The sequence below is a fragment of the Astyanax mexicanus genome, chromosome 6, assembly GCF_023375975.1.
Source record: "Astyanax mexicanus isolate ESR-SI-001 chromosome 6, AstMex3_surface, whole genome shotgun sequence".
Classification (NCBI taxonomy): Eukaryota; Metazoa; Chordata; class Actinopteri; order Characiformes; family Acestrorhamphidae; genus Astyanax; species Astyanax mexicanus.
Genome location: NC_064413.1, coordinates 38,231,260 through 38,251,971, shown reverse-complemented (window position 1 = coordinate 38,251,971; position 20,712 = coordinate 38,231,260). Strand labels below are relative to the sequence as shown.

Sequence of the window (20,712 nt, the reverse complement as noted above, 5' to 3'; positions counted from 1 at the left end):
ACAGTCCAAGAAAAAAGGCCAAAATAATAATAATAAAAACCCAGCAAGCCGGCTTTTATTCCATCGATTCTCTCGCTTGCAAACAGAAGAACTAAGTGCATTTGAAGTCCTGAAAATGGGATTTGATCTGAGGACAGGGGTAAATGGAGAACAGATTTCTGGCACTGCAAAAAATCGATCTGGCAGCTGAGAATGTGTATACATACATGTACAGAAAAAAATCAATGGGGAAAGAAATGACCAGTAGGTCAGGAGGTAAAAGAAAGAATAAACTCCACAGCCAATCCGTTTCTTCTGCCTTTTAAATCAATTTATATTAAAAAGACAAAAAAGAGAAAAACATAGGCAATATTGATTGAATACATCAACAGAGCGAAACAAAAACATCTTTGACATAAAATGTGAAACTGTGCCAGAATCTTTGCTTTCCTTAAGGATACTCAATAATATACTTGAAGTGCATCAAAATAATTTAAACTGTGAATTTATATAATTCATCATTACATATATACCCAGACAACAGCTTAAGTGTCTTACTCAGCCTTTGGTAAAAATCAGGCCTGGTTCTGGACTAGTGTCCAAGGAGACAGAGCGCATCAGCATTTGCCTAATCCTCTAGTAATAGAGGTTATCAAAGCCACAAGCCCAGAACTACTGCAGCCGGCCCCTCAACTAAAGCCATTTGCATAACATTACGGCTACTTGACAATGCTTGTATTGGTTTAGGTTCTCACAAGGTCTTGTGGTGCCTTGCTAGCATTCAGTGGGAAAAAAACACCAAAACGTCAATGTGCTTGTTGGTTTTTGTCTTCCGAGAGACTGAACAACCTCTACAAGGGCATTAAAGTAAGGAAGAGGTTGTGTTGTGTTTTTAGCACTCATTAATGACTGCACCAGAGTTAAATAGTCCACATGTATACCACTTAAATTAAGCTTTCATTTCCAATTAGGCATGCAATAGAGCAGATATATTTTGAAAGAACAATCACTGTTATTATAGCCTAAATGTTGTTTTTGAAGTAGTTTGTAGTTTTTTTTTTAATTGCTTAATTCTGTGTATGTTTTTGCAGTTAATGTTTTAATGAAGAAAACATATCTGTAAAAATCACAGTGGTACTGTTTACACATTGTTGCCATCGCCGTACTTAATGCTTACCAAGTCATCTAAATTTCACTCTTAACATGATATCCAGGCAATGTGTTGATTATTGACTGGACTAAGTTAGAATCAAAATGTTTTTCTAGTGTTTTATTTCAATTTCAATCTAAAACGAATATGTATTTTGAACAAAATAATAAAAACACTATTAACCACCGCTTCTGTGACACAACTCAATGGAATGAAAGACCCATCAAAATCTATCATGCTCAGTGCATCCAAAATGGAACAAGGCACTCAAAAAAGATGAATACAGACAATGGAATATGTGTCGAGCAGTAGGTTCCCACTGCTTTTTATCCATTTTTTTTAAATCTGTGAATTTCTTCCCTGGTTCAAAGACCATACTGTGCACAGTTGGGGGGCTTCAAAGCTCCAAGTCCACAGAATTAGGGAAGAGAAAAGCGGCTTCTTCAATGCTCAGGGCTCAGAAATATCACAAGGCAAGCAACTAGAAAACCAAACTTTCCTTCCCTGAATGCCTCACAAGAAGAGTGGTGTGTTTTACCTGTCAGAACAACATCCATGCTGAAGCTCTGGACATTGTTACCTGTTTAGGATGAATTCAAAAGGCGGAACATTTTGGACACGGGCAGACGGCCTCTGCATTTGCTACCCGTTTTATTCTCAGTGAGATGAGATTCAAACATCTTTAGGTAGGTTGTATGGTAATACTGTATTGTGGTAATACTTGTCTATGTTCTATATGATTGTATGATTCTATATGTTTGTCTTGATATCATAACAATGGAAGCAACTGTTTTTTCTGTGCCTGGGAAAAATGTCATGGAGACAATAATAGTAATAAGCTATGGCTTTTGAGTTCTGCAGAGTTGCAGTGGTTTAAAATGTGATTTGAATTTGAGCTGCCAGACTACAGCAAATATTGCCTTTGTTTTCTAGTAGGACTCGCTGTATAGACTACTTGGCTAATTCTCAGTGTTAGCTAGTTAGTGACATTGACCCTCTCAGTATTGTTTTAACTCTCAGTGCACAGGCTTGGGCTGGGCATGGAGATGATTGTTCACTTAGTCCCCTCAAAATAGCTGCAGTAACAGCTTCGACATCCTTGCCCAGCCCTGAAACCCCAGTGCTCATAATTATGCATCGCTGGTCACATTTGTAGGGGGAAAAATACTGTGACTGATGTAAAATAATTAGTGCGCCATGGATCGGGCCGCTCTTTGCCAGCACCGGATCAGTGCTAGCTAATGGGGTGTGAAAGGGGATTGCTACCTGGCTGTGTCGTGTCTTTCTCTCCTAAATAATGCAATATGTGTGCGCACCGTGTGATGGAGCACTCATACAGAGCCGCTCCACCACCCAATTATATCAACGTCATGACAATTTTACCTGCCAAGGTGACACACTGCCTAATGCTAATGGTACCTCATTACTCTTCCCCCCACACTCACTCAGTTTTTATTTTAGTCAGAGCTAGACTCCGCATTAACTGAGCAGAATCTTAATCAAGAACAAGATGTGCCTCTGTCGTACCTGCACAGGAAGGGGGGGAAGGCAGGGAGAAACAGATGGAGAACAGCAGAAAAAAAAATAAATATTGGTTCAATCAATTTTAAGTAAACAATGCAGGAACTTGTGAAAAGTCAAAATCAGAAAAAAGAGTTATGAAAGATACTTTAATACTTTAATGACTACTGTATACAAAAGTAAAACTTTTTGTAATTGCTTTTTTGATAAGCATTGTAGATGATTTTTAACACTTTAAAAAAATAGAAATATAAACACAAAATATTAAAACACAAAATAGTATAAACTAATTTAAATCCTGTTTGACTGTTTAAATTAATATTATCATAGCTAACTGCCAAACTATAATCCAATAGAGTATTAAGCCAACACATTCATTTGCAAATTTGTGAGAAGTTGGTAAATATATATTTGTATATTAAATATACAAATGTAAGTCATCCAGCAGTATGTACCACATTCCTAAATTACACCTAATTTCCTGATATTCTAGCAAAAATAAATGTGAAAAATTATTGCAATTGCAGAAAATGTTTAGCTGGATATCCAAATGCATTTTACTCCACATATACCATGTTTTATCCTTCCAAAAATGTTAACAACACTGGTGCCTCTAAGCAGTGCACACACACACTGAAGATTTCCCCTAGAATTACTCCATAATATTATTGTAATCTGACTTTTGACATCATATTCAACTCTGTGCATTTTAAATAAGTTATCTATCTCTCTATGGTCACTGGGTTCAATTTCAATATTCCTGCATGTATGTCAGAAAGCAGTCCTGATCTCTATGCTCATAAATATATTATAGATTGTGGTTTTATGCTATTCATTTGTATTCATTGTATGATTTGCTCTGACATACTACTCAACACTCTGCTTATTTATCCAGCCAGTTGTGCATTCCCTGGCCATTCCGGACCTTGAGCACAGAACAGGCGTAGAAATCTCCTTAACATCTGTGGCTAAAGGGGCCACCACCGTGTCCCCGTAAAAGTGAAATGCCATTGGAATCCCACAGTTCTTTGTGAAAAAAAGAAAGGAAAAAAAACATAGGAAAACAATGCATGCATTTTTTGAGAACACAGAAAAAAATGCTAAATTAAAAATATTTGTTACGATTAAATGAGAAATTCTGCCCAACATTAATAACAAATACAGACAAAATCAAAGTTTTGAAAGATTCTAAAATAATCAAGGCAAAGCATGCAAAAAGAGCTTTAGCATATTATAAACAAATCATTGCAATGAGCCATTTTAAATATTATGATCCACAATTCTCTAATATGAGTATACATTTCCCTCATTTTACAGTACACAAACAAATTGTTCCCTTTTTCAGACACACAGGAAAAGCACTTAACCCCTATTTGACACAAACTACTGTCAAATTAAAGCAGCACGTTATGCATTGCAAAATGATTTAGTTTATTCACAGTTTCCATAATGAGAGTAGCAACACTTTAGTCCCTATTTAACGTTCAGTAAATTACACATGGACAGGTAGTTTTGTTTCAATTGACTGCATTTGTCACAGCAATCATATGACGAGCCAAAATAACTAAAGCTGATCCTGTAATCTGTACCTAAGGTTAAAATCAATTCATCCTCCTGTTTAACTGGAACTATATTGCATTTAAATATCAGTACATATAGATATTTCTAGATTTATAGTTTTTAAAATAATGATTTAATTTTCATCAGTCTAATTAGTTGTGCTAATAATATATTCCCCATTACGCCGTCCTCAGAGAGTGACAGAGATATGATTCAGATGTGACTACATGTATGTCAAAATTTCTGCATTCACACATAGAATAAATTTTAAATGGATATTCAGAATTCAGATAGTTATTTGAAGAACAAGTAATTAATGAACATATGTCAAAATATAGTGGCAGCACAGGGATGCTAACGTTGCAAAAAAGAAACTCCTATTCTGCTACATTGGACCACAGTGAATAAACAGTTGTAAGACAATGAACATGCTTTCATTAGGAAATACCATTCTATAGAGGCTATATAATTCTTTGTAATTCTCTAAATTCCTGATTTGTACATTTTAAGGAGTTCCCTCTCTAAAAAAATAATGAAAACTGTACTGACTATGTACAATCATACCATCTATGTGTCCACTGTTATTAAATAATCTAACTATGGAGAACATTGAGATTGAAAAATGAATAAATAAATATAATTTCATTATGGTTATTCTGTAAATTATATTAAATTAATAAAGTGATTAAATTAAAAAGAGAAAAATAGGAAAAAATGTGAAGCAATAGTGATGTATAAGTTAATACATAAGACAGTCTAATGTATACCTTAGTCAGTAAGTAAAAGAATGGCAAATTGAGTGTTTTCAGTAAATGTTTTGTTTGTCATTAAACTATAATTTCACACTGTTTAATGATTTTATCACAGGTTTTACTGTTAGATTTTTTATATTTTAAATTTAAAACATACTATTCAATTATTACCTATTATTGATCATTTTAGCTACTATAAAGTATTCAGTAACTACATGAAACAATATGCAGCCTGTGGTATTCAAGGATGAAAAACTGAGCTGTTGGTCCTTACATTTAAATGTCTATTCATATTAAACATACACACAGAAGTCTTTATTGTGGAAATTATTTTAAAACATTATTTTACATAGAAATAGGCGCTGTGACAGTGGTGTGTAAGCCAATCTGGTTAAGTCCACTTAACTGTGATTAAACTTAAATTTCCAACCATTTGGAGTTATTTAAAAAATCTGATTAATATTGATAAAGGACTTCTGTCCTATTTCAAGCAGTTTCAAACCATTACCATTACTATGTAGAAATAATGGAAGTATATAGATAATGTGTTTAGACTACAGCATAACAAGCAGAAAATGTAATAATTATATTTTTATTTTATTTAACTAATTGCTGATATAGGTGATACAGCAGGACTAAGAACAGTAGCGGTTTGCAGCTGCTTAAAATTGGTGAAAAGAAAGAGTTTGGTAGTTAAAGTTGGATTATTAAAGGGCTTTTGTAATTATATCCTCAATAGCAATGTTAAAATACAATGCAGTGTGTGGGACTTTTTAACACTGTTTTAACAGCTTTTCATTGCAGCTTTAACAATTTCACTTTGTGGATTGATTGGATGATATTAAGGGGCTGATAAATCATAATCTACCTCTATAATTGCTTCTTGGTGCTACTAAATAACAAGTGTAACTTTCTGGCAAGTGATGGAGTTAGAAGAAGGTGGAATAATGTCCCTATATAACTACTGCTTAGGTACAATACTCTTATTTAATAATTTCTAAATTATTAAGATATGATTTTAAGGTCATTATTTGTCATTCTTATTTATAAATGTGTAACTAAAATGTATTATTGTAGTAACAAATTGCTTGTAAAACAGTTTAATGTATATACATGTTAATGAAAAAATATTATGATCCAGCATATCGAGATAAAAATATTTTTATTCTGTAAAGATAGAACACATATTTGAAGGCCATAATTCACAACATCAGAGGCTACAATAATAGAGCTACAAATCATGGGAAAGAATTAAATAGTTTTAAAAAGAGCAATAACTACTCTTTGGTATGTTAATTATATGATACATTTTTGTGACTGTGATTAAAGTTGATAAGAAAAGACACAACAATAATGTTCACACACCAAATAAAAAGTAATTACATATTTGTAATGTTATTGACAATAAACAATACTTTAATTACCTATTTATATTTGTTGTTAATGGTTTCAGCTGTATATACAGACAATAATAATAATAATAATAATAAAAATAATAATAATAATAAATACATAATTGTTTTTTGCAATTAAACTGATTCTCAACAATAAGAATATGTTAATACACACGCAGATACTCACACACACACACACACACACACACACGAGGGACCTAACACAGATAGAAAATTACAGAGAGGATGGCCAGTCTCAGCATACTAATATTAATGATTAAAAACAGCAGGGGGCCCAGGGGCTGAAAGCGTGAGATATTTCTCACCTCAGTAAAAAGTCACATACGCACACACACATACACACATGGAAGGACACACAAAATCCTATTTACGGATGCTGTTAAAATACCTCTGGAAATTGGCCTGCAGGTCTCTGATAGAAATTAAGTTGGAAGGTTTATTTACCCTGAATTTTAATTTTCTGTCTCATTGCCTTTGGTTATTTGGTCTGTGTTATCGTATTTGCTTCAAACTAATTGTTCAATTGGCACCTTCACTTTCATTTTTGTAATTACTTCAGGTAACACTGGTGGAAACTAACAAACTAATAGGAGCAGAAGATGATCTGGGAGTGCACTCAATCAAGTAAAAACAGGAAAAACATTTTAGGCAAATATGAGAAATACAAAATGAGTGTCCAACACAAGTACTTGCTACAGTGCATAAATAAATTCAGGGTACTTTACTATCCTAGAATTCGGAAATCCCTGCTATACACTACATGGTAGTTTCTCTAAGGATATAAAAATGATTACGCTGATAACCATCACAGATCATCTTATAAAGCACTAACGCAAAAAAACGAAGCACCTGAGGTGTAAGAGTGCACATGGTTGCACTTTAAATTCAAGAGGAGAATGATTGCTTTAGGCTGAAGATGCTTTAGATAGATAAACTGTCAAAGCCAGATGCATGAAAATAATATAAATATCTGTTGCAAATTGTGTGTGTGTTTTTTTTGTTTTGTTTTGTTAGTATATATACGGGGCATGACTTATTTTGGTTTAAAACTATTCAACTGACAACAAATCAGCTTCTGTATCATGTAGCATCAACTGCAACAAACAAATTACTACTTGCAAATACCTTACTCTTTAAGTCTTTAAATACATTTTATTAAATTCTATAGTAGGATCTGCACTGAAAAGAATGAAAGTTATTCAGCTGTTTAGCAGATGATGTTCTACATTTATAAATAAAGCTTGAATGCTACACATGTGCTGGGCTAAATGATCATTTATTTAACATTTTAACTTAAAAAATGTGTGTGTGTCATCATGTATTCATTCCACACTCTGTGTGTGTGTGTATATATATATATATATATATATATATATATATATATATATATATATATATATATATGTGTGTGTGTGAGGGGATGGGGGAAGGGTAGATAGTTAGAGCTCCTGGAGGGCTGGCTGGCCAGCTCACTTTGAGGCTCTCGCTTAGCCCAGCAGAAAACAGCAGGGAGTCCTCTACAAAACCCAGGAACAAATGTCACCATCCACCCCACACCACCAACAGCAGCTTACCCATCCTCCCCTGCTCTCTCTCTCTCTCTCTCGCTCGCTTACATCCACACACATACACACGCACACACAACTGGCCTTCACAAAGACTCTTATCAGGGGCTGGGGACCGGAGAGTAACAGAGGCAGCACAGCCAGCAGGAGAAACAAATGAAATCGAGGAGAGCATGTGTATTTCTTAGCAGCTGTCAAGTAGATAAGTGTGAGATTAAAAAATAATTTGAAGGCGATAAGAGATGATGCAGTTGCTGTGTTTATCTAGAACTGTGCTCCACTCTCACTCCTATAGCCTTCTTGTTATCTCAAAACAAGACGGTGGCAACAGGTAGAGAAGGCTGTCTGGCAAAGCTGTTCTCGGTGTGAGATTCTTCAAAATAAACAGCGTCACTGGGGAAAAAAAACGGACCGAGGTATAGTGATGGTCTTGTTTTTCACTCTCCATAACTCTCTTTTTATGTCAGCGGTGGAGGAGAAAAAATGAGCAGTTCTCTTCAGCGAGAAGCCAATTAGGTTTTTCCGCGTGAGAGTATCTTAATCAGCAGCATAATTGGGAGCCCCCTGCTGAGACTGCGGCTGGGGACAGCACAAGGTCCAAACCAACACATACACTGCCATATTGAGCTTCAAACCCCTCATGTCAGAAAAAGAAGAAGAAAAAAAAAAAACAACTTTATAAACAATTAACTCACTGCTTGGCTAAACCAACAGTGAGAGTCAGAGTAACCTGGCATCATTAAAATGTGAACGTAATGAGCTGCATGGGGAAGGGCTGGATATTTTAGGGGTATTTTTTAACGATGGCAGGCTTTATACAGTAGACCTCCAAATGCAAGAAAAAGGGTTTATCACTGGAATTCATTTTGTGGACAGTTCTCACGTCATTGTTTCCTTATGAAAATCTGTCTGTGAAGGATCATCTTTTAACGGTCAGGTATTTTTAATCCTTCCTGAAGCAGCCCATTTAGCCTATTTCAGTTGCTTCTTGTTTACCTGTAGTTTTAAGCATCCTACTATATGCTCTTTGGACCATTTTCCTTTTGCTTTTACACACAAATAAATAAAGTACAAAAGAATGGTGCTTTAAATAACCATTTTCATAGGAATAGGAATATAACCATAATTATTATAAGAAATATTTTTTTCTAAATAATTAAAACAAATAAAATAAACCACAGTTTTTTTACAAAGTCAACATACAGGCTCAATAAAGTTAATGAGTTCTCCTCGATAAGTAAAGGTTTGTGTTCATAAATTGTATGAAAAATCAATACTGCAATTATCAAGGCAGGCTTATTTGGGTGATTCCCTAGTAGAAATTGTAATGGTCTTCCTCAATACTTGAGGTAAAGTTTCTTAATTCATTGCTCAAAGAACTATTTGAAACTCCTTTATTTGTGTAATAAAGCATATTCACTAAGCATAATAATGTACATACACCATAGCAGTGAAAAATATGGCAAATAATACATAATATATCACACAGGTATTTCTTTGTTGGAATAGATATAAAGGAACCAGTGTTGGCTCTCATGAAAAAAAATAACATTTCACACACTGCACTGACCTAAATCTAGTTAATCACGACTAATTATGAACTATTTATAAGAAAACATGTATCATAACAATATCCGTAATACACACAGACATACTGTGATGTAATTTATTACCATAATAAAAATTATCATCATTTTACCAGAACCTAATACTAATTTGGCTCTCAAAATACAAATTCATATCATTTCCACCTGTTGTATGCACCGTGTATGAATTGTGAATTTCACAAATTGTCACTAACAGAAGAAGAGAGTGGCAGCTCCAGGACTGAATTTTCTATAAGACTGAATGAAGTGACTTGCCCTTTAAAATCGATCAACAGTGCTGTGAACGCAGCAGCAAAGGTCTACAGTACTAATACAGATCCACAGCCCTGAACAGTAACAACTATCCACTGCTACAATACACCTGATCCACCGCATCAGGTAATTATTAAGCGATTTATGAGCTGGATTATTCGTGTGGGGGGTGGAGAATATCTCTAGTTGTGCAGGATAGTGGGTCTTCGGGACTAGGGCTGCATGGTAATAAAAACTATTGACCTAGTGAAATATACATTCTTTTTTTCTATTGCAATAATAAATATCACAGGACTTTTCACCAAAAATTGCAAGATGTCAGTAAACCTGTAAATTGTATTAGTAATGCACTATTAAAATAAATGATACTGAACAAATTTAACCTGCTGCTGATAGATATTTGAAAAAAGAGAGAAAATGAGAATTTACCTCTAATGTGTTTTGTTTTAATTTGTCCTACATGACATTGCACATCCTGCGATGTGACTATCAAATATGCTGATAGAATATATTGTGCAGCCTCTCTCATGTCCTGAAAACCACGGGTCTACAGCACACTGTAAAACCTGGAACTTGATTATACATATGATGTATGTACAATTGTACAAGCCCAGAGCAGATAGGTGTTTCTAAAAGAAGCCTCACTGTTAAAAAAACAATCCTCAAGATTGTACTTAAGGTTGTTTACAAAAAAAGTGGATATGATCAAATGGTTTTCAGTGGGGGACACATCTTTAGATATATTATAGGTATGCTAAATGCAAATTTTTGCTCCAAGAATGGGATGTTTCTACAGTTCCTGATCTGCTACATTTAGTTAATTGATGGAATTTACAATGCATAAATAGCCAACTTTCAAGTCAAGGACAGTAAGTGCAGTGCCTCACTAGAACACCAAGATGAGTGGAAATGTGGCCAACTTCGTATGTGCATTAACAATTTCAAACTTAATAACCATTAATAACCATTCTTCTTTGTATTTGTGGTATAGAAACAAAACCTTGATTCTTTTTGTTCAATTCATAACATTTAAAAAATGTATACAAAGATAGTAGTTTTGTAAAAAAACTTTTAGACAGTTTTAAAGTAAGTAAAGTAAAGTAAGTAGTTTATTTAATAATTGTATATGAAAGCATTTACATATTGCTATTTTCAGACTGCACAAAATACATTAGCATTGGAACTTCTGCACAGGATTAGTATCTCTACTGATTGTTACTACAAAACTTGGAGCAGCAACAGCATCTATAGCAGCTTACAGGAGTGAAAGTTTTGGGGCCTCTTCCCCCTCCTCTTTCTTTCGGGAGCTCTTGAACTCTTTTTAAGTCGGCCACCACACCATGTCTAATGGCCCCCGCTGAGTCCGCAGTCTTGCTCCCACCGCTTCCCGGCATCAAGCCCATCGTCCCCAAATCAAACCATAGAAAATTGGACTTAAAATATCAGGGAGCGGCCCCCAAAAAAGCCCAAAAGCTGCATCTGTCGCCGGCATACATGAAAGTTGAGCTCACAAGGGATAGCATTCACATCAGTGTTCGTCGTACCTCACATTAAAAGCGGCAGCGTTTACTTGGGTTAGAGTCTATATCTGTAGAGATGTTCATTATTTTCAGCTGGTCAGAGGAACATTACAAGGAATACGATGGGAAAGCAGCGGTGCGTAGCAACATATACTCTACAGCTTAAAGTAAGTGGATGTGACATGCTAATGGTCTTTAGCAGTCTAAGAGAGGTGAGCGATTATATTCATTGTATTACTGAACTAAATAAAAAACCTAATTCCACTGTTGATATGGCAGGCTCTCTTCTGCTGTGCGACCTATTACTATAGCAAGCTAATATAATGTGTACAATGAAGTCTACTGTGGTGTGTTGCTAATTCAAAATGGCTGAAATCTCAGTTTGTACACAGGGAAGATCTGGATTCAGTTGGCAGCTAAATGAGTAGAGCACGAGTACACGTTCCAGGTATTGTTTGCATGTAACAGTTAAAGCTGGTGAATTTGGTCTCCTTCAATGAGCACCTTTCAAATTTTTTATATGTTGTTTGTTGCCTTAAAGTGTGGGTGTCAAACAACAGCCAATATTGTACTCTGGTTAGAATTGCAAATGTTAAAGTGTTCCACAATTACAAGCGCATGCATTTTTCTGAGCTGTTAGTCCCTCTGTGTATGTATATGAGTGTGTGTGTACGTCCTGATATCTGCAAAATTAGGGTGAGGACTGCAGTAAGAACAATGCGAATGGTTCGGACTGGGCTGCTCCCAATCCAAACACACACACACACACACACACAGACGGAAAAACACACTGAAGGTTGAGCAGCCGTCAGTCAGCCTATACTCTCTGCACTCTGTCAGTCGTTCTGAAAAATGCATGCGATGCTCTGCTGAAAAATTCAGGACATCTAGGCAAGATGCTATTGGGCAGAATGCAAATGCCTGCTAATGATGCAGATGCTGTAAAGTTAACAGATCAGCTAAGTTTGGCTCAGAGAATGGAGAAAAGCGTATGTATATGAAGGAGGAGGGGGGCATTGGGGTGTAAGTGGAAAGAACGGGGGTTGATCACTGCGTATTGTTCAATCAGCTCACGCTACCCCTTTCTATTTTTTTTTCCTTTTTACACAGACACAGGGCTTGCCAGACAGACAAGATAGAAACACACACAAAAAATGGATAGACAGATAGAAAGATAGACAGGCAGTAATACAGGCAGGTGGCAGAAGTGTAGTGAAGACCATTTTTATTTGACCCCTGCAAATCTAAAACTGCCTACAATGTGCAGCAATAATAGTGAGGTACAGTTCAGTGTAGCTGTGTACATGGTGAGTCAAACAGGGTGAGAGACCCTGGTTTAGCCTGCACAGCTTGGAAAATATGGATGTGTTGCAAATAAACAAATTAGTAATTAAAAAAATGCACCTGCAAATGCTGCTGAAAGATGTTAATTATCCTAAATATTGAGGGTAGGGAGGAGGAGGAGAGAGGGACGGAGGGTGGGGTAGGGGGTTGATGCCATACAAAGAGAAGGTTTTTCATTGTGTGAAAATATAAACACAGATGAGCTGTGTCTTTGATTTGTTCATGCTTTTCACTCCGCGCAGCAGGGATGTTCAGGAGGACGTGCCCTCTTTGCATTCGATGTAAATAGGGACCGTGGACGCTGTGTGATGAGATTATATTCCTCCCGTTCCTGCTCTTTCTCTCCTTTTTCCCTTTCTCTTCTTTCTCTCTCTCTTTCTCTCACCCTCCCTCAAAAAGCACATTTTTTTCACCACCATCATAGTCTTTTTGCTAGCTTTGATTTGTCTTTTTTCAGTTCCCGCGCATGGCAAGTGTTTCCCTGGACTGAATAGACGTGTAATGTGTTTTGGATGTTACAGCGCAGACGAAGGATACTTATTGTTTGTAGACAATCTAAGTGCCTGCCAGTCAGTGTCTGACTACCAGCTTATCGTATTGTAATACAAGCAGCACAGCGGCAAACTCAAACTTTAAGACAATAATTTTAATGTGTCTGTCTTCAGCTGCACATTACCAATAATGGGTCATTCTGACAATATATGCATTCAAGTATTTGATTTAAAACAGAACAGGTTTTGTCACAGTAATTCTCTACTACTGTTGAACAATTCTTTTCTAAATCATAATAAAGACTGTAATAATTATGGTAATTAAAATGATTACTATCACAAGTAAAACATTTCTTAGCCGTCTCCTTATTATGCTTAACATTAATTTAATTTAACATCTATTTTTATAGAAATAACTATGCAATAATGCTGTGAACGTACATTTATTTATTGTCATCAGTTCTTTCAAAAAACCTAATACCATTACACTACTTTTAATAGGGTTAATAAAGCCTTTAATTGCATTCTTGTTTTTATACACTGGAAATGGTAAATATCAGCATGGTATAAAGTGAACATTTCATAATTCCTACTGCTTTCCTAGCTTCACAGTTTTAGTATAGCATAGTACCGTTGTATGTGACCAAATAATCAAAAATGTGCAGCATTATATTTACATTAGCCCTGTTGCTCGTACCAGCTGCCACTTTCAGACTTGTTTTTATTCCTTTGTATTCATTCCTTATGATAATAATAATTAAAATAACAATAACAGCAAGAAATAGCAATAATAATTATTATTATAATGTAATGACAATGTTGGCTGATGCAAAAAATAATAAAAAAAATATATATAAAAAAAGAAAGAAAGAAAGAAAAGGAAAAAAATAAAAGTTAACCAGTAAATTGTGTTTATAAATTTTCTAATATTTCTTCCTACTTGGTGGATAGAATACGTTTATACTATAGACTAGAGAATGAAGAAACTAACAGCAAATTTAAAATAAGGATAATTTCAATAATATAATATTGTAAAACAAACAAAAAAATATTAAATTGCTAAATGTTTTGTAGTTTTATCATACACAGAAATATTTCTATAATGTGCCTGGCCTGATTGTAAATGTTGCACACTAATGCTGTCTTTAAGAAGGGCTTTCTCTTTTAGAAGTAATGATGCACAACGCTGCATTAAGACGGCAAGCCCAAAACTTTTATTCGGTATTAGGGAATTCTATGGCATCAATTGGGATAACAGCAGAGCCGATGAATGTGGAGGGGGTGGCTGACCAACTCTTTAATCTGTGTTTTTGAACCCTACAATGAAATGGAACACAAAAGGGGCTGACCTGCGGTCGGATATTGTTGCCTGTGCAGCCTTACAAAGCAGGGGAACTTTGAAGAGAATTTTGAGCCGAGGTGCTCAAAAGAGGGTTTTCTGTTTGTTTATGCGAGTGAGATTACGCTTCAATGTCTGAGAATGACTGGGTGTTTGGAGTACTCTGATGTAAGAGTTAAATAGCAAAGCCTCTTATACTCTGAAGAAGTTATAGAACATGGCAATTTACTCAATTTTGATGAAAGCCTTTTTTGTTTACTGTTTTATTTTTAATATTAGGCCTTTTTAGACTACAATAGAATATTGTTAATAATTTGTTTACATGCCATAAAAGTATAAATGTAAAGAAAAATGTAAACAGACAATTTTTCATGATAAGCAACTGCAGGGTGGAGTTTTTTATTTTCTATTTTATTTTTATTACACAGAAGTGTTTGTTACCATTATTGTAATACATTATTATAAACTATGTTTCTTTGTCTGGATTTTGTATATCAGCTGTGTACACATTAAGAATGCTATTATATTTAGTATATATATCATTGCTGTCATAAAAAAAAATCCTTGTACCTCCAAATGAAAAAACTGTAATGTTCACTTTTAATAGAAGACAATTGTAATATTTTATTCTGGTTCAATCTTGTACATTTGTTTATGTCCTTTCCCCAAGAAATTATGACACAACCTAAAGTACCACGGCTGAATTCACATTATGTCAAAAGCTGTCCAGGTGAGGCTTTGTGTGACAGCAATGTCATATTTATTTAGTTATGTTCTAATTAAACGTGCACTAAGTGTTAAACATGAATGCTAATGCATAACTGTGCCCTCTATTTAGTGCAATGAATTACCTGTCTCACACAAACTCACTGGCCACCAAATTACTATATATGTTACAGAATTTATATGTGTGCATGATTTCTTCACCAATCTGTGTGTACGTGTGTGTATATATATTTAATATTAATATGTTTTAATGTTTGACAGCTAATGTTGTTTTAGTTAAAATATCATCAAGCATTTCATCTATTTGTTATTATTATCATTACTGATGTTGTTTTTCCTACCTTGCCATGTTGCTTCTGCCTCTTAAAGGGACTAACACACGCTCTGCCATGCAAATAGGGTTCAGTCATCTCTCAACTATGTTCTGCAAAATCAAACAGACACCACATTAGTCATTAGTGACATTTATTTATCAACACTCATTTAAATAATAGAAAAAACCCTAGTAGACCACTCTTTCAAGCCCATTTATGTCTTGCACTACAAAGACAGTGCAGTGTGCCTGTTTGTGCCATGTGTTGGCACAATGGATCCCTGAAGAGTCTGGGTTTTGCCCAACATTACTGTGCATGCTAGGATGTAGGTTCGGGACCTTTAGCTAAGTTGGGGTCAGGGTACACAATCGTGTGAGCACACAAGTGGGTTTTAGCTCGCCCCCTCTTTTCACGTGTAGAGAAAGGTGCCCCTCCCCTCTGTACACTGCATCAATTCCACTGGCTTCCCAGGGGAAAAGTCTGCTTTTCTCACAAAAAAAACTCACCACTACAACCACCACCACCAGCATCTTACTCTCTATCTCTCTTCCACAAACACAAGCAAGCAAAGAGCTCAATGCATCCCATTGCAGCCTTGTGGGATGCGACCTTGGCTCTCCTATAGGTGAACTGGCACCCCTGGCTATCCGCAAGACCTGTGCCTTCTAAACTCATCCTGAGCCTACTGGGAGAAAGTGGGCGATGCATGTGTAATCCTGTTTTGTGCATGTGTGTGTATTTGTGTATGTGTGTGCATATTTTGAATGCGTGCTTTTTTTTTTCTTAATTCATGAGCTGAATGTCCAAACCATTCTGCAGAGCTTTCACAAACATCAACAACAATGTTTAATACCCCTATTTTACACTTCATTCTTATTATGCATTGTTATAAAAATGACCCATCATCCCAAAAAATTTAGCCATGTAAAAAAACAATGCTTGATCAGCATGTGAGGGTCAACCAGCCCCAACTGCGGATTATAAATAGGTGTTTGAACTGTATCAGAAATATGATATTCTGCCTGTTAAAAAAGAGTGTGAACTCATGAACATCCCTCGTCCCTTTTTTATTATTTTTTTTATTTATTATGAAAATTCACCTGAATGCTTCTTTAAAGTCCTAATACGATGGACATGTGTAGACTGCACATTATCCTGATCCTAAAAAACAGACACCGTTAATGATTATTTTATGATTATTAAGCATTCAATGAGTAATCCTCCCACGAACTGTAATGGCGTGTTTATTTTCACAATAAAACAGAAAAAATAAATAAACACATTACAATGTGTGTCATTAGTTTTGTTGATTGTATGGTTTTTGTCACTGCATAATTTGAACTCGTTATTTTTACAGTACACTACACTGAGGAAAAAAAATGCTTGTCACATTATTATTAATGCTTAATGCATTTTCTGTGTTAAAAACTCAGCTATAGAGAAGGAGGAACCCTGTATGAAAGAGCCTGTATAGAAGAAATGAACAGCGCTACTATTACCCACGTATAGCACTAAAATGAAATAACTCTTCACTGCTAACTGTGAAAATTGTACAGTTTAAAACAGAAAAATATTTTATTAAGTTTTCATTCATTATACATATTAAGTATGAAGCTTTTATTAAACAGATATAAGATATAAGCAGCTAACACTGAGGATGGTTAATGTTTTTATATTTAAATTGTCTGGGAAACAAGAAGTCTTATTTAAAGACAAAATATTTGTATTAAGCACAGTACTGTGATTACAATCATCTGTCAGTAGGTGTAGTCTAGAGACATGCGACTGAACACTTGGCACACTGAAAAAAGGGTACATTATATGCTATAGTTGGAGAAGCTATGTGAATTAAATGGAGAGAACAAAATGTAACTTGTATAAACAGAAGGGAGGAACATACTGTCACTGTATGATCAAAATTAATGTAAAACCATTTAATTCCATATTATTTTGGAGCATTTCTATGGCTTTGTTTATCACAAGTGTCAGATTCAAATGAAGTGTGAAAAGCAAACGTAGATATTATCACTGTTGCATAACAACAATAATATATTTTTTAAAAATCTGAAATTGTATCACAATTTGCTGAATAAAAATAATGCAAAAGGGACTACCACTGATATTTGTGTAAAATATTTGTATCTGTTTAATATCTATTGGCTAATAGCACCAGTTTATTTTTGTACATGATTAGTAAGCAGTTAACTATTTATTCAGGTAACGGTTAAGGGAGGTTGTAAACATTTCTTAAAAACACAGCACAGTAGTAGTATCTTAAATATGAGAAAAATATGAGTTGAACATATCTTTCAGATCAAATGCCTGCCTCAGGACTGTCCTACATAGGTAAAACTATTGTTTTGTGGTTATGTGGGCTGGTTTAATGACAGTTTGATTGTCTGAAAAAAAAAAGAAAATCAATTTTGACTGAGATGTGAATCTAACAGTTGTTCCTTACATTTTGACAATTGTTCATGATGAACAGACCACTAAAAATACTCCAAAATGAAATAATAATAAAAAAAACTCCTTTAACACTGGCATTCACTAAGACTGTTTTTACTTCTCTTGTGAAGTTGTCATTTTGGAGATACAAGGTTTCTGCAAGACAGCAACGAAATATGTTACAGTAAATCACAGTTATATTTAACAGTTAAAACCAGTTATTTAATTACTTATTACATATTGTAAGATGTGACAATTAAAGTTATGTATTACCTGCGACCTCCTTCTGAGAAAAGTGCTGGGCGGTATTTTTAAAATTCAGTAATATTTTAAATATAGCACAGAACTTTATAATATACAATGTTTAAATTAGTAAAGGTAAGAAGCCCTTCCTGAGAGCCGGTACTCTTTGACACAGTGTATGTAACATACTTTGTTTATTTAAGCAGTTTTGTTTTCTTAAATGTAATGTGCTCTTTTAAAAGTAAGCTACATATTTCTGCTGTAAAATATAACCTCATCTAACTTATTTATGTCTGACATTTTTTCACATTACATAGAAACACCAGTTTTCCAAGCTTTTTGCTACACTGACCAACACAAATGCTCTATAATATTTTTCTTGAATTTTTTTTTCTTGAAATGTTTCAATCGCAGTTAAGACGTTTTCTTCCACTTTGGATAAGATTTAGCGTTTAAATGCCAGGTCATACGCACCTTTACTGAGGTGAACAACAATGGGACGCAAAACGGTCACCTTGGCAACAATATGTCCAGTATACTATAACTATATATTTACACTAAACTGTATATTCTAAACTAGATAAAATTTGTAGGACTGCGGACAGATAACGTTAAGTTCTTATACTGCTCTTGAAACAAAAGAACCACACAAGCTAATTGTAATATAACCTAATTTAGGCAAACCAGTTAAGATTTAAATAAGTTACTATTTTGAGGCGGACCTATGTAAATTAACTTAACATAGCTAGTTAACTGACTAGCTATGCTAATTTACACGACCATTTAGAAAAAGTCAACAATATCTGTTCTGTTTAAATAGCACTCATTTAGGGTACCCTTTACAAAGTGTAAACATTTATTACTAAAAGTCTATCTAACGCTAGTCAACCAGGTTAACGTTAAATCCTGATTGTTTAAACCCAATACATACTGCATGTTATTATACTGGCTGTTGTGTTGCTGTAGTGGAAAAGGAGGACTGTAAAAAGTTCCTCACCACTCCAAACCGCCAAGTCTGCTCTTCGAAAGTAACACTCATACTAATATTTATGTTTAGGTCTGTCTAAAACACATATTTTGTTTGCTGCATTCGCCCACCAAACCTCCGCGCTTCACTCGGACTCACCGCTGCAACGGTCACTAAACTTAACGAGTAGGTGCGCCCGTTTGCCACACTGCAGACTGTGTATCCTTGCGCAGTTGTTAAGCAGAAATAAGGCCATTCTATCGCTATCTTTGTATCCTAGTGCCTCTGTAAGAGTCCATAATACCTAAAAACGATAATTAGCTTTTGTTATTTGTGTTTTTCTCGACATTTTAGCTTTTTTCGTTCGTCTGAGTCACACACGACCGGGGACTACTTTATGTAAGGCGCCAGGATACAGTGGCCGCAGGAGTTTTTATAATGGCTTTGCTCTAATGGTTTGACGCCATCTTACTTCGCTCCTGGAGGAGAGAGGGAGCAGAACCCCCCCCGATTTATCGAGGAGGTGGAGTGTACTGCGGGTGATTTATACACGTTTTGTATACGGATTGTCTTCTAAATTGTTTACTTCAGAGTGCTGGCGAATAAAGGAGTATCCAGCCGTTTCACACAGGTAAGTGTCGTGTTCCAGATGTGAAGTGATGTTTTTTTTTTCCCAGGAATATTCTCTCTGGGTAAGGGAGCGGGTAGGTGAATCCCCTTGCTTGTGTCCTGTGTGTTTTCTTGCACCAGTTGGCTAAAGTGGTGGTTTAGTTAGCTAGCTGACATTTTCTGATTTAATATATACAGTATTTATGCGAAAACGTTAGCTATCGAAGGGTACATTTAAAGCTGTTTTATGTGCTGTTTTATATGTGACTAACGTAAGCTAGCTCATCGTTTTTGCTTTGCCAGTAGGTAGCTACGTGAACGTATGAATGTGGGGGAGCTGGTTAGCCAGCAGACGTAGGTAGTTAACGATAGGTTCGTTTAGCTAGGTAACTCGCTGGTTTGTTAGGTTTTATGGCTAACGTAGCTAGCATTCATTATACTCTTGCAAAGTTAACGTAACTAACATAATGAGCGTTCCTGCTTCCATTATTGCAAGGAGCTGCGCTGTTTAACGTCGATAACCTAGCGTAGCTAGCGTATCTACGCTAACGCTAGCTTTGTTACCGTTGGGTTGCCTTCTGTATAGGTTGCTAGTTAAGCTTAAGTTACTAGTTTAGTTATTCTACCTTTATCTAACCTTGCTATTGCTAGGTTAGGATAGCCAACGTGTTAAGTCAAAACAGTAATTTCACGTGGGCGTGTGTTTGTTTAGCCATCTAGCTAGGTTAGCTTGCTGTAACATAGGGTTATATAAGTTGGCTAACGCTAGGTTAAGAAAAACTGTTATGTTACGGTTTAAAAACGTAGATTAACTAACGTTACCCTTAAGTATCTAAGTTAACTAGGGTTAGTTAACCCAACGCTGACTGATTAGCTAATTAACTACCTTTAGAAGGATCGAGACTGAGCTCTC

At 35.4% G+C, this 20,712-nt stretch overlaps 2 protein-coding genes across 10 annotated transcripts in view; one reads left to right on the top strand and one right to left on the bottom strand.

The window, feature by feature from the left end:
* cmtm8b (CKLF-like MARVEL transmembrane domain containing 8b) overlaps positions 1 to 19,422 on the bottom strand; it is a 56,422-nt gene extending 37,000 nt beyond the window's left edge. For 2 of the 6 annotated variants that reach the window (XM_007250433.4, XM_049480385.1), the window contains exons 1-2: positions 19,155 to 19,339; positions 15,563 to 15,645 (exon numbers count right to left, since the gene is read on the bottom strand). Coding sequence is in view for 4 of the 6 variants with exons in the window: in XM_049480385.1 (XP_049336342.1) it covers positions 15,563 to 15,612 (50 nt within the window). In the remaining 2 variants the exon portion in view is untranslated. Of the gene's footprint in view, positions 1 to 15,562; positions 15,646 to 16,635; positions 16,697 to 19,154 lie in introns of all 6 variants that reach the window. The other 4 variants (XM_049480387.1, XM_049480388.1, XM_049480389.1 and 1 more) reach the window with 4 other exon arrangements.
* Positions 1,793 to 20,712, top strand: part of ctnnb1 (catenin (cadherin-associated protein), beta 1) — a 30,121-nt gene continuing 11,201 nt past the window's right edge. For 2 of the 4 annotated variants that reach the window (XM_015606110.3, XM_015606109.3), the window contains exon 1: positions 19,634 to 19,821. The gene's annotated coding sequence lies outside the window, so the exon portion shown is untranslated. Of the gene's footprint in view, positions 1,816 to 19,632; positions 19,822 to 20,712 lie in introns of those variants that run through there. The other 2 variants (XM_049480383.1, XM_049480382.1) reach the window with 2 other exon arrangements.